The 14,222-nt window shown below is 47.4% G+C and overlaps 1 protein-coding gene across 1 annotated transcript in view; it reads left to right on the top strand.

Annotated features, from left to right (window-relative positions):
* Positions 1 to 14,222, top strand: part of LOC119381695 (Down syndrome cell adhesion molecule homolog) — a 282,436-nt gene that overhangs the window by 200,881 nt on the left and 67,333 nt on the right. Inside the window, 2 exon segments of the mRNA XM_037649466.2 lie at positions 5,295 to 5,558; positions 13,934 to 14,115. Of these exon segments, the coding sequence (XP_037505394.1) occupies positions 5,295 to 5,558; positions 13,934 to 14,115 (446 nt within the window).

The raw sequence follows: 14,222 nt of genomic DNA on the forward strand, positions 1-14,222 counted from the left end.
CAGCGAAGGCTGGCTTGCAGTTATACATGGGAGCGTTCCGACTGCAACTCTCGACATGTCCATATCGGAGGGTACGCATCTGTTTGAATCACTGGAACAGAGCAGTAGAGCTGTGCACGGGCCGTATTTTTGAGCCCGAGCCCGGCCCGGGCCCGCTGACTTTGTCGAAGGCCCGCCCGAGCCCGACGGCAAAGGGCTGCGAGCCCGCCCGGCCCGGCCCGACGTACGAAAACACAATCCCGGGCCCGGCCTGCCCCGGCTTTTTAAAGGTTCGCTGCGAAAACAAAGCATCGTTTTCCGGTTATTTGGCATTTTATTGAGCATATCAAATATGATCAAACGACACACGACGAACAGTCTCTATTACACAGATTACAAATTACAAGTAGGCGGCCTCATGCCAGCAACAATGGAGTTCGCTCGCCAAAGCCGTCACGTGTATGGGGTATGCCAATGCAAGCGTCAGCTTGCACGAAGGCGATCTACGTCGGGTCACTCGTCGCAGTCGCGTGCATTTTCACTCATATGGGATTTGGCCTTAAATCTAACGCGAACAGTCGCGTGGCGCCGTCACTAGCTCAGGTGGTGTTACTTCTCTGTCGGAGTGCAACAGAGGCAGTGCTTTACCTGCTTCCCTTTTGTTTAAAGTAGCGAATGGAAAGGAAAAGCGGTAAAAGGCGGTCGCGGAAAAGGCGCTGTGTGCGTGCCCGAAAACAATTCCCGCTCATTCTCTATATTTCGGGCTTGAGTCGGGCTTTGCGCCGGGCCCGAGCCCAGCCCGATAAAACTCCAAGTAGCCCGAGCCCGGCCCGGGCCCGAGGTGAAAATACGTCGGCCCGCCCGAGCCCGGCCCGCGGGCCGGGTCGGGCTCGGGCTTTCGGGCTACCCGGAGCCCGAGCCCGGACTGTCATTTGTCGGACTTTATTTGTTTCTATCACGCAATAATGCGTCCTCATCATGCGATAAGGCTAAGCCGATCCTGATCCTATTTATTCTATGCGGGCCGAACGGAAAGCGAGTATCAAAAACGAACGCAGGTCGAAGCATGTGGTCTGGCCGCTGCCACGGAGTTAACGTAATCACGGTAATCAGCGGAAGTCGCCGGGCGGGCTTCTGTGAGGGAACCAAGTAATTAAGGCTCGCAATCCCCGCATGCATAGCGGCCGCAAAGCCAGCGTCGCCATCTCATGCACGAACGTACTTGCGTGCATATGGCTTACGTTTAGCGTATGCGCACTGTCGTTTCTGCTGGCGTCTTGCGTACACAGTGTTTTTTGCTAAATCTAAAAGTTTTCTAATCAAATAACATGGCATGCGCACATCATGTGTCCTGCAAAGAACAGTTAAAATGAAACGTTTCAATAGAGTTTATTTCCAAATATTTGTTTCACCTGCCGTAACGTCTTCTCGATTTGGGTCTCTTCGTTCGTTTACTCACGCTTCATTTCCTTTGCCCATTCCCTCTCTGTCCTTATCCATCGTTTTCTAGTTCTCGCGAAACTGTGCCACCATAAGGTGCTTAAATGTCAGCGCTCCCATGAAAAATCGTTACTTATTTGACCTGGCGAGAGGCACAAGCGCTGTATGGTTTCAATTTTCGCTGTTGGCGGCGGCTGTCAATGGTAACAGGAGTGCACACCGCACAGTCACCCCCGCTATTCCCTGGCTAAACAACAAAGCAGCGTGCTTTGTTATTATTACCCTTGCCCAGCATGGTTTGGCGCGCCCTTTTTTTTATGAGCAGAATACAAAGGCGCCAGTAACTTCAGTGATTCTTCACGCGGCAGCGTGGGAATGATTGATTACCGGCCACAAAGGCCCACACTGCGCAGCATCAAAGCTTTGTCCTACTTCAAACGCCAGCACATGCGCTGTGCTGAAGTTCACGCTATCGCTTGTTCTTTCACATCAGCTTTGCTTACGCCTCGGCCTCTTTTTAGTCATCGTTATTTTTTATTTCGTCACACAGGGGTCATTCCCGTATACAGCTTTACCGTGCGCTTTTTAATGACGTAACATTTTTACCCCGAATGACGCAATGTAACAACCCTTCATGCGCAACCTATATTTTTACCGCGAATGACGCAATGTAACAACCCTTCATGCGCAACCTATATTTTTACCGCGAATGACGCAATGTAACAACCCTTCATGCGCAACCTATGGAGTCGATGAGTAGCAGAATGGCAATCGCAAGGCGCTATCGCAAGCTTCCAACACCGGCCGCGAGAAGTTTAAGGGTAATCCAGCCGGCTTCGGCAAAAGAAAAAGAACATCGCTTTGTTCTTGGCGCGCGAACCAGGAGATCTTTCGCTCGGTACTGCGAGGGACAATGAGGGGCGATGAACTCACGAACGGGCGCCTAAGAACTGCGCTCTAAATTGGAAGGTGTGCGTGGAATGGATTTCTTTTATTTCACATGTCTTGTGTATAGTGTATACCTGTGGTGCCTCGTAAACCTATTTTTGATCGCGACCCCTCAAGTGTGGAGCGAATGCGCACATTTCCGACTACGTCATGAGTGTTCTATCTGCAAATTGAGTAAGATCACATGCCAGCGATAAAACTTCTTGTTTGGGTTTCTCGAACACAACCGTACAATCAGATCAATTTATCAGTCAATCAGTCAATCAATCAATCAATTTTTTTTCACGATAAACTGTACAAGATAAGGATATACAGAAGAACGTCTCGTAGCATAAACTGAATTGGGACCTCCAATTCTGTTTAATTCCAGTCCAGCTCGCACATAGCGATTAAGTGTACATCCAAGCTCATCGCTGCCCTGTTGATTTTTGTTTCGATATACAGTGCGTGTCAAGAAATGTGTTCGAAAATCCTCAAAAATAAGGAAAAATGAAGTGATATTTTCGCTCTGCCTTCATAATTACCATTTCAGTAATGGCAGGCACCTTAAGATGAGTGGAGGCATCAATTATGACAGTAATTAAAGAAATAAAGTTAATGAACTATGTAATTTGTGGAGGCAGGCGGTCGGGTCAAAAGGGAAAATTGCAGCCCTTCCTGTAAAGAGCCTGTTGCCGCTTTTCAGATGTCGCAAAAGCAGCTGCTGACGATTATTAACGAATAATGAAATCTGACTAATTTCACCGACGAAACCGAAACCGAAACTCGGAAGAGTTCAACTGCCATACTTTCCCAGACGTACAGAATGAGCGAGCGTTGTTGTACCAATCATCCATCGACTTCGCTTCGTGGTTGTACAGATTTGGTTTGCGATCAGAGCACGTATGGTACACGTACGTTAATTCGGAATAACTAACACCACTGCAATCGCAGTCGTGGACAGTGGCGTCATTCTGGTCGCCTGCTGGTTGTGCTCATTGTAGCTCCGGTTTCGGTTTCGCCGGTGAAGTTTGTTGAATTTCATTGCTCCGCGATAATTACCAGCGGCTGATTTTTCAAAATCTCAAAGCGGAAATGGCCTTTTCGCATAAAGGGCAGCAACACTCCTATTTGAGCCGACCGCCTGTCTCCACTTGTTAAAAAGTTATTTATGTTATTTTATTTATTTACTGCCGTAATTGCTGTGTCCAGTCATCTTAAGATGTTTCCACACCACAGAAAAAGTAATTATGAAGACAGCGAGTAAATATTTCAGTTCCCTTATTTTAGGGGCGAAGCACCTTAGGGTCTCGGCGTGTCGGCGTGCGTCGTCGTCTGCTGTCGGGATGGTTCATTTGCTTGAGCGCAAGAGCGTACATCCACCGCCTTAGCGCTCGCCGTGTGGCGAGAGAAAGAGCGTTTGACTATGGAAACGTTCTTTCTGCGATGAACGCTGAACTACCAGCTCGCAAGGAACGAGAACGCACCCTCGCCCGCGAGAGACAACCCCAACGCAGGCAGCGTCTGCTAGTGAACTCCTTGAAAAAACCAACTGCTCGCGCTGCCCAACCGTTCACCGGCCACCCCGTATATATATATATATACAGGGTGTCCCAGCTATCTTTAGCCAAGGGTTAAAAAATACAATATTGGAGGCAGGTGAGTGAAATGACTTGCAAATTGCTGACAGCCACCTTGCGCACTACAGACAATTTTTTGTTTTGTAATTAACTAATTTGTTAATTAGGACGATTTAACTAATTTGCTAAATATTGACTTTAGGCAAGAAATCCTGCTTGCAAAGTTCGAGAGCGTCCTCAGAAACCCCAATCGCATCATTTGCGATAAAGAAAGTCTCACGTATACCATTTTTTCCAAGCTTCAAAGAAAGCCCGCGAAATGCAAAAAGAACCACGTGACTAGCGCGCTGTGGTTTGAGCGTGGTTTGAGCGAACGAAATCAGCTGCGGCCGCGACTCGGCGTCTCCGTTGCAGCGGTAGGCCGATAAGTTAAAGGTGGTTTCTTGGCTCGCGATCGCTACAACTTGCACCGTCACGCGCGCAGCTGGCTGGCAACGGGCCAAGAAACCACCGCCCACTTATAGGCCTACCGCTGCAACGGAGCCGGCGAGTCCCGGCGGCAGGTGATGTTCGTTCGTTCAAACCTCGGCTGAGGGCAGCATTCTCGCGGCGCGCGAGCGCGCTAGTCACGTGGTTCTTTTTGTATTTCGCGGGCTTTCTTTGCAGCTTGGAAAAAATGGTATACGGGAGACTTTCTTTATCACAAATAATGCAGTTGGGGTTTCTGAGGACGCTCTCGAACTTTGCAAGCAGGATTTCTTGCCTAAAGTCAATATTTAGCAAATTAGTTAAATCGTCCTAATTAACAAATTAGTTAATTACAAAACAAAAAATGGTCTGTAGCGCGCAAGGTGGCTGTCAGCAATTTTCAACTGATTTCACTCTCCTGCCTCTAATACTGTATTTTTTAACCCTTGGCTTAAGATAGCTGGGACACCCGGTATATATATATATATATATATAGACACTGGATCTTGACCTGCAATATAGTGCCGCTGGGAGATTTCTCTTGTGCGTAGTTGAACAATAAAGATTCGCAACGTGCACGTTAACTAAAAGCGGACTGTGGGTCTCTGTGTCTAATCTTTCTTCTGTCTGTCACTGCCCATTAGCAGCGATTTTGCTGTGGGAAACACCGGAGCACTCTGCATGCTTCGCCCCTCCCCGTGTTTCACGTTAGTGGAGCTGAAACACCCTTCCGCACATGCTCCGCCCCTCCCCAATTTTTGAGGATTTTCGGAGACATATCTTGAAACACCCTGTATACTTTCTGCTTACATGTTTACTCCTTGTACTGTGTATAGGCGCAATCATTCATCTTCAGTTTCCGGGGCATGAATTACAGTATGTGCTGCTGTTTTCTCGCAGCCCCGCTGACAGTCACTGTTCGCCCTCGGCGTACTCTGGCCACCGAAGGTGCGCCGGCAACCCTCAACTGCACCACCACTGGCCACCCGGTGTCGTCGGTGGTGTGGCTGAAGAATGGGCAGCCGGTCTCCTCTCGCGTCAAGATGCTCACGCGAGAGACGCTGCACATCCCCAATGTACTGCGCGATGACAAGGGGATGTACCAGTGCTTCGCTCTCAGTGACTACGACTGGGCACAGGACATAGCGGAAATCACACTAGGCGGTGAGTGACACGCACCCCTTAGTCTGCTTCGAGCACCATACACTCTAAGAAAAAAAGGTGTCCTTTGACTCTTCTTGGTTACACATGTGACTCTCCAATGTATAACTCTCTTTAGAGAGTCACGTGGGCTCTCTTTAGGAGAGTCGTGGGACGCACGACTCTCCAAAAGAGAGTTAGTGTGCCCTTCAAAGAGTCATACATCCCACGACTCTCCTGAAGAGAGTCAACGTGACTCTCTAAAGAGAGTTGTACGTGGGAGCGTCACATGTGTAGCAAAAAAGAGTCAAAGGACACCTTTTTTTTCTGAGAGTGTACCCTGGGCATGCGCTGAGCACAATATGTGATCCTACACCAACCCACTCGATGTTTTCCAAGTTCTGGCTTCTGGGCCCAAATTCACAAGGGTGTTTCTTCCGCAAGCGTTTTTTCGCCGCTAGCCAGCCACCGTTACTAATACCTCCAATATTGCTATTGGCTGGCATCACTTCTTGAGAACAGTTTAAGCGTGAAAACGCTTTCGTAAATACGGGCCCTGGTCCATTTGGAGGCCCAATGCGCTTTCAGTATAGAATAAATGTAAGAGAGGGCATTGATCGAGGGCTCGTTTCTTTGTTAGACACAACTGAGTGAAACCAGCAGACAATGAAGCTAAGGAAGATATAGGGGACATTAATTGTAGGTTTTAAGTTTAGTGCAGTAATTATCATATAAATGGACAGGAACTAAAGTGGATAGACATTCAGTATAGAATAAATATATGACATTATCCAGCATTAAAGCTGTTTGAATCATGCCTCATGTCTGATCAAACCAAATAAAACCGCACCAGCGCCTATATACAGCAATATGACGGTGAAATACATGCCCAACGCCAGCGAAACCTCGAACAATTCATGTGAATGATCTGAGCTAATATGTTAAGTTCTGGGGAAGACGTCGTAGCGGGAACTTCGTAGTTGCATTCCACACCGCAATAAGGCGGGGTATATATCTTACTCTCCCCTCTTCTCTCCTACAGGGTAGCGAACTGGATGTAGTCAGTAACTTTCTCTGTTCTATTTACACACACCGTAAGACCTGCTTTTCAAGACCTGAATTCAAGGTGCTACTCTGTAACCAGCAATCCTAGCTTGATGCTAGGAGGCTCTCGTTCCAGGCGCAGAGATGGGGCTGCTAACATGTGGCCATGCTCTAAGATATGTTTGCAAGGCCTTTAATTGAGTGCACGTTGATGAAATTACTTCTGTGATAATTAACTGCACGCGTCCATTCGCCCTCTTCCTTTGCATATTAAGGCGTCATCATCTTGACGCGAGGGTCCTCGTGCTTGGGCAACGTCGCTAACATTAAAGTCGCTTATCTTAAAGGTAATAATACCGCCAGGAGCTTGGCAAGAAATGCAATTCTGAATAATCCCTTCACTTGGATTTTTTACACACGTTAATTGACTCACTCTTTGTATATCGTTACCCTTAGTGTCAGGAACAATCCGTTCTTCACGCCGTTTCAGCGAGAGCATGTGTGTCATATAGCTTCACTCCTCGCCCAGCTAACTCTTCAGCTTTTCCGTCTATTTATTTATGCACGAAAATATAGCTGCAAGCTACCCGATGTCATGACTTTGTAGCTCTGCAACATAGAAGTGGTTCATTGAGGTAGTGTAAAAGATCGAGTTAGTTTCATCCCTGCACCTTGTTTTTACAAGTCTTGGCACAAGTTAAAGGACGAAACGTGCATACCACTCAGGTACTTATATAGTTCTTCTGACCTTAGTTTCCTTTCTATTTTTTTTTGCTGTTGCTGAGATTCCTATTATTTATTACTAGTAACAAGATTATACTTCAAGGTTCACCCGCACCTCGACCGCTTTTAAGGAGCCACTACATCACAGCCCGCACCACCATGGATCACTTATAAGGGACGCTTTATTGCAGTCGAGCGCGAGCTACGACGACGAAGATCAAGCCGTGCAGCTAATGATGATACAAAATTCACAGCTTAGCAGCAAGGGCGAAGCAATGAATGCGACAGCAACAAATTGTAATGTCGTACGAATGAAGGCTAGAAGCTAACTCTTTTGGATCCGATCTGGCGTAACTCTACAAAACGGCCGCTCGAGGAAGCGAAACGGTTTTCGCGCTCTTTGTTGCCTCAGCGCGAAGTAAGGGGTGGAAGCACTGCACATACAAGGGTATGAGCCGTACGAGGGTATGAGCCGTCCTTCGCCCGACAGAGCCGGCCGGCGCGTTTCATCTCTTGAGCCGCGCCCGTCTGCTGCGTTCGCAAGTTTTCGCTAGAACATAGAAAATACGACGCGCGGGGCGGTGCTATCGATCTGGACTTTATACGGAAGAATATGGCGACAGCAAAGTTGCGCCTCGAGTGTCAGTATCATTGCTATCGCAATCATACATATGAGGGCGATGTACAATGGATGATGATATGTAGAGATGATAAAGATTAACTTCCATATATGATGGACTCATCATGTACGTTTAATAGCTGTTGCTTAGCGTTGTTGTCTTACGACTTCAGCTCAGCGCCTTCCTGGAGGAGCTTAGTGCTGTTCATATAGTGTCATCATTCAGCAATTCCTTTCTTTGTCACTTTCCATGCAGGAGATGCAGGAGTCGCAAAAGTAGAGCTCTCTCACATTACGAAGTAGTACATCATCCTTTGGCCGGATGTTTTACGACATCGTCCCATGTCGGGTGGGTTCCATAATACAGTACAAAAAAAAAACGACAAGAAAGACCTATCGCACCGAGAGCAGAAGCTCGGCTCAACGCAGATCACGTATTACTCCGCGAGTGCACTTCCGGGTCGATTTTCTTATGCGCGCCTCTCAGGCCAAATGTGCTTCCGTTGAATTCCAAAAGCCACGTCATTACCTGTTGGTCTGACATTATAGGCGCACACATGCCATCCATAATTCAGCTCACCGAGCTGAAGGCTTCCAAGGAGTCCCTGCTCTAAGGGATCTCATGAAGAGCAGCACCGGAGAGCTGCAGTACAAACATCAGCGAGCTATACATGCCCAACCGTCATAAATATGAAACTAGGGTTCTGAATGTCCGGACGAGTTCAAAGAATAAAGAAAGAACACCGTAGCTTACTTAGTGTATACACTCTACCATACTTCATGACTGCGTAGGTATTCACTACAGTGTTCATTGAAAGAAGAAAAATATAACTGCATGCGTGGAATTAAAAGGTAACTCATGTACTTGGCTCACGGGAAAAGACGTTCTGCATTGAAAGGGCACCGCAGTAGCTTTTGCAAGCCCGAACGCAGAATGAAACGAAAAAAAAAAGGAAAGCAGAAAATGTTTGAGTCTTCTTACTTTGCCAAGGAGTCAAGAAAGAAGCAAATCAACGCTTTTAAGATTGTTCCCTGGTGTGTAACGCCGAACACGTGGCATGAAATCAAAGACGTCCGCCTCGCTGGTATACAGTGGTCACGGTGATCGGCTGCTGACCAGAAAATTGCGGGTTCGATCCCGGCCGCGGCAGTAGCATTTTGATGGAGGTGAAACGCTAGAGGGCCGTGTACTGCGCGATGTCAGAGCACGTTAAAGAACGCCAGATGGTCGAAATTTCCGGAGCTCTCCACTACGGGGCGCCTGACAATCGTAACGTGTTTGTTTGTGCATAGACATATATTTGTGAAGTTCGCGAGGTAAGAGGTGTAAAATCAAGGCTTGGACGGTGACAACGGAAACACGAGAGCCGCTGCTACGGAATCGGAACAGAGCGAAGGGGCCCGAGAGAAAGACCTGACACAAAATGAGCAGGGGTCGTAGAATAGATATGAAAGAAGGGCCCGAAACAAACAAAAAAGTACGTGCGCGGTAACAATAATAACAATAATGACATCAGAATCGATAGATTGTTTTCTTCGCCCATTTTTTTTTTTTTTTTCGAACCCGAGCGCCTCTCTCACGCATCGCCTTTCTCTTCCGAGGATCAAAGACGCCGAGCACGTCCGCTTTGATTTATTCTCCTCCAGAGAGCTGAAGGAGCGAATCGGAAAAGTTGCGAAAGCAAAAGAAAGCGGGGGCCAAAAAAAAATTAGGCGGAAGCGCTGAGACAAGATTTCTACTGGGAACAAGGGGCGGAGCAAAGGCTCCCGTCGTTGCGCCGTTTCGTTTCCTCTCGTCGCCGTTCGTTATACTTCTTCTGAGCCGCAGGTGGGAAAGGAGGCTTCAGGCTAGATTGCTCCGAACTTGGAGGGAAGGATACTCGTCATGCGCCTGGCCCTGTTGGCTTTCCGCGGCTGCTGCTGCTGCTGCTGCCGGCCGAGCTAGCGCTGAAATGGCAGTTCTTCCCGCAAGCTAGTGCGGCGGTTCTCTGCTGCGCTGGCTTTTATCTAGCCCTCACATCCACCACCTCCTCCTCACGCGCTTTTCAGGTGTTCGAAACACGAAAGAAAAAATAAGAAAGAAAATTTGCGGATGCAACTAAACTAGGTAGCTGTAGCTGGTGTCATTACACGGCGCGGCAGTAGAGGGCGCCCTCGGTTCCTTCGCTGCTTTCGCCTGTCTGTTCGGTTTGTGCTGCTAGAGCGAACACCGAAGGCAAGGAGACAACGAAAGCGAGGGGTTACAAGACGCGAGGGCGAAAGAGCAGGAATGTTGGTGATGACGGTGAAGGTAACGGAGAAGGTTGTAGAAGTGAGAGAACAGCTTTCTTTTTTATTAGAGTGGTGAGGGGAAAGGAGAGGGAAGGAGGGAGTATGCTCGCCCGTCTCGTATGGTAGCAGCGAAGGAGGCGGCGCACCACAGTCATTTTCAGGCGAGACTTTTCTTTATGCTTTTGTGCCAATCACCGCGATTTTCACGGCTGCAACGAAATTAGGGTTCGGTTCGGCCGATCGACGCCGTAAGCTATTGTTCGACCTCTGGGATCTATCTGATCTTCTTTGTTTTTATTTTATTATTACTTTTTTTGTGCTCGTTCCCTCCTATCCTCCGGTCTTCGGTTTCCTCTCCTAACTGGGCGGCGAATTCGTTTTAGCTTCCCTCTTTCTTTTTGATTACTACCCTTTGCCTCGTCTACAGTCTTCGCGTTTTTATGTTGGTTGCCATGGTTATTTTTATCTTTTCTCTTACGTTTCTTCCAAGCAAGTACTAATAAAAAACAGTGTTTGCTATGTCTTCGGTTTTCTTGTTCACGAAATTTCACTGTAGTGCCAACCCCTCTTTCTTTCTGTACACACGAACACGCACACACACACACACGCTCAACACTCCACACACACACGCACACACACGTGCGCACACACACACACACATACACACACACTTTCCTATCCTCCGCACGGCATTTGTAAAAGTTCAAAGAGCAGTGAGAAAATATCGATTCACGGCGAAATCTTTGTTCCCGAGAAATACTACTTCGGCAATTGCGATATCATTCTGGCGTCCCTCACGCGGCAAATCGCTTTTCAACAACCGGGTTCGCAGCCAGCTTTTCTTGTTTTTGATCTTTTGGGTAACATTGTTTTGTGTGTGTGTGTTTTGTAGCTTTCCGAATCAAAAGGATAGGGCGAAGAGAGCTAGACATATTGGATAAATATCTTCACCTTGGATAAGCGTTGTCGGACAGCGGCAAACTTTTATTTCAGACCCTCGATCCCCATAGACCGGCCAAAACTTTCCTGTAACTTTCTTCTCGGCGAGCAAAGAACGATTCGGGTCTTTAATATTTCAGCGCAGCGTTAGAGCCCACAGCACTGGCGGGAGTTCAATTTTATTTTTGAAACAGAGATTCATCTAAAATTTTTTAGGTATCAGCTCACGCGAACGTCGTAGGTTGTGCGAAAAAAATATTTCGACAGATGCCATTTCAACGCTTCTTGTTGCATGTAAGTCTAAAAGGCTGCTGTATACTTCAAAAGCAGAGAAACTTCGATAGGGGGCACACGCAAGCTTTTTGAAATGCACCCAAGGACATCTCGATGGAGATAAGCACGGCATACAAATCAGCCATTTATCATTGCTTACTTTTTTGTAAAAGCTTACAAATGGTGAAAACGGCATAATTGAAATTTCTGATGAACGTTAGGAGAAGGGGGAAAAAAAAAGAGAGACGAGAACAAGATACACGGAGGACAGTACGATTCCCCGTCGTATCGTTTATATTGTCTCCTCTGTTCGTTTGTGTGTTTCCACGTTATTTGTGTTCACTATCAACGACATCCAATTAGCTCAGCTTTCTGATAATTAGCGGAGTTTACCCCAGCGAAGCGAAGTCATACTAGGCTTCGCTTCGCTTGGGGTAAACACCGCTCTCCACAATACCCGTGATTCGTTTGGAACTCTGAAATCAGTAGACATGTTGTAATAATCTCGATGACCTCCAGTTACTCCACATTTAGCCGGACATGTCCGATTAACCTCCTTGAATTCTCATTTATTAAATGCGAAGCATTTCTTAGCGAACCTCAGGCACTTAGGCGTTTCTATCTATCTATCTATCTATCTATCTATCTATCTATCTATCTATCTATCTATCTATCTATCTATCTATCTATCTATCTATCTATCTATCTATCTATCTATCTATCTATCTATCTATCTATCTATCTATCTATCTATCTATCTATCTATCTATCTATCTATCTATCTATCTATCTATCTATCTATCTATCTATCTATCTATCTATCTATCTATCTATCTATCTATCTATCTCCATAACATTAATATACCAAAATTGGCATAGCAGGGGGGGGGGGGGGAGGGGGGAGGCGCAGGTACATCGCAGCGCCCCACTCCCGTGGGTACGCCTATGGCGCCGTGGGCACACATAAGAACACGCCGATGCGCAGCTTCCACTTCGCCGGCCGCCAGACACCGAACACACACAGACAAGCAGCGGAACCGGCGAGGTCAGCGTTGCGCACATCGACCACAATAACAAAGACATTACGCTTGCCGCCATCTGCGTGAGAACTGTCAAGAACCCCTTCCACACATGCAGACGGGTTCGTGAAACGTGCGTGCGTTCTCCGTCATAACCGACAAGTATAAGTTTATCGCGTCTGGTATAATAAGTTGCTGCTGGCATGGTTACGCAACTGTAAACAACTGGTTATATAACACAAGCGCGACTCTTCAACATACGTGTGTGCGTACACCATCTACGCCTATCTTTAGCTTCATTTCGTAACGTCTCGCTCAACGTAAAAAGGTACGCCACAGTCACCGCGTGCTTCGCATTGCATCGATTCCCGCGGTACGTGGGATTTGTCGATTTTTTTTTCTTCTTCCTTCCGTGTTTCCTGTATTCCTGTTTCTGCTTTATACTGAGCGAAACCTTCCTCGCGAAGGTTTTTTTTTTCTCCGCTTCCGTACGCATTACTCAAAATCATCGTCGTAATCATCATCCTGACTGCACCCACTGCAGGGCAATGGCCTTTCCCATGTTCCGCCAGTCAACTCGGTGATGTGTCTGCTGCGGCCCCGTTATACCCGCAAACTTCTTAAAGGTGTCATGACACCCAATTTTCTATCATAATCTGTGTTATCTGGATTAAGCCTTGCGCGTTCACAAACAAGCTGGCGAAACTTTAGCGCATTTGGTCGAGCACTTAATTTAAAATTTAATGTTTTTATAAACAGGTGAGAGGCCTGAGCGTCGGGTATACCGGCGCACTCGCAATCGTGCGCGTGCAATCGAGCATTCTTCAGCTCGGCATTGAAACTGTACGATTTGGAGCGGCTGAAACTTTGGTAGAAGACGAAGGCTGCACTCCATACAGCACATGACGTCACACACGCCATTGCAAAATGGCGGTCGCCGGCGGTGGGTGGGGTTTATCGCCGGTGCCTTCTAGAGCTGATTTGCACTGAAATATTCTTTTACAGCCGATTTTTCATATATGTACAGGCACAATAGACCCTCTACTTCTACTTTCGCTGAAAACCGCAGATTGTTCGGTGACCGTGTCATTGCCCCTTTAATCTCATTTGCCTACCTAACTTGCTGTCTCCCCGTCGCGCGTTTGTCTTCTCTTGAAATCCAGTCAGTTTATCTTAATGTCCAGGGGTTTTCTTGCCTACGCGCTGCATGCTCTGCCCATGCCCATCTCTTCTTGATTTTGAATACGCTGTCCTCAACACCCGTTTGTTCCCTGACCCAATCTGCTCTTCTCTTCTTTTCCCTTAAGGTTACACCTATCATTTTCCTTTCCATTGCTCGCTGCGTCGTCCTCAATTCACCCTAAATGCCTGATACTTATTCTAGCAACCTTATGAATAGTTTCTCGGTTAAACAATGAGCAGATCTACTTGGAAGCATTTTCGTAACTTTAAATCAAAAGCCAGTCACCTTAGCTTTTTTCCGACGTTGTTTGCCGTATTGCCATTTACAGACGATCCCCCCGTACTGACATATCGCTTCGCCGAGCAAACAGTGGATCCTGGCGTCCCGGTGTCCCTCAAGTGCACCGCCACCGGCGCACCCCTACCTCAGATCACGTGGACACTGGACGGTGAACCCGTGGTCGAGACGATGCGGTTGCGCATCGGAGACTTCGTGACCAACGATGGCCAGGTGCGTCTCGCTCACACGTCGACTAATCCTTGACTTAAGTGTCTTGTAGCGACTCTCGCACGTCGGCATTCGTGTGCGCTGGTGCATTCCTTGGGTTAACTGTGTTT

The sequence above is a fragment of the Rhipicephalus sanguineus genome, chromosome 2 (genome assembly GCF_013339695.2).
Source record: "Rhipicephalus sanguineus isolate Rsan-2018 chromosome 2, BIME_Rsan_1.4, whole genome shotgun sequence".
In the NCBI taxonomy this organism is placed as follows: domain Eukaryota; kingdom Metazoa; phylum Arthropoda; class Arachnida; order Ixodida; family Ixodidae; genus Rhipicephalus; species Rhipicephalus sanguineus.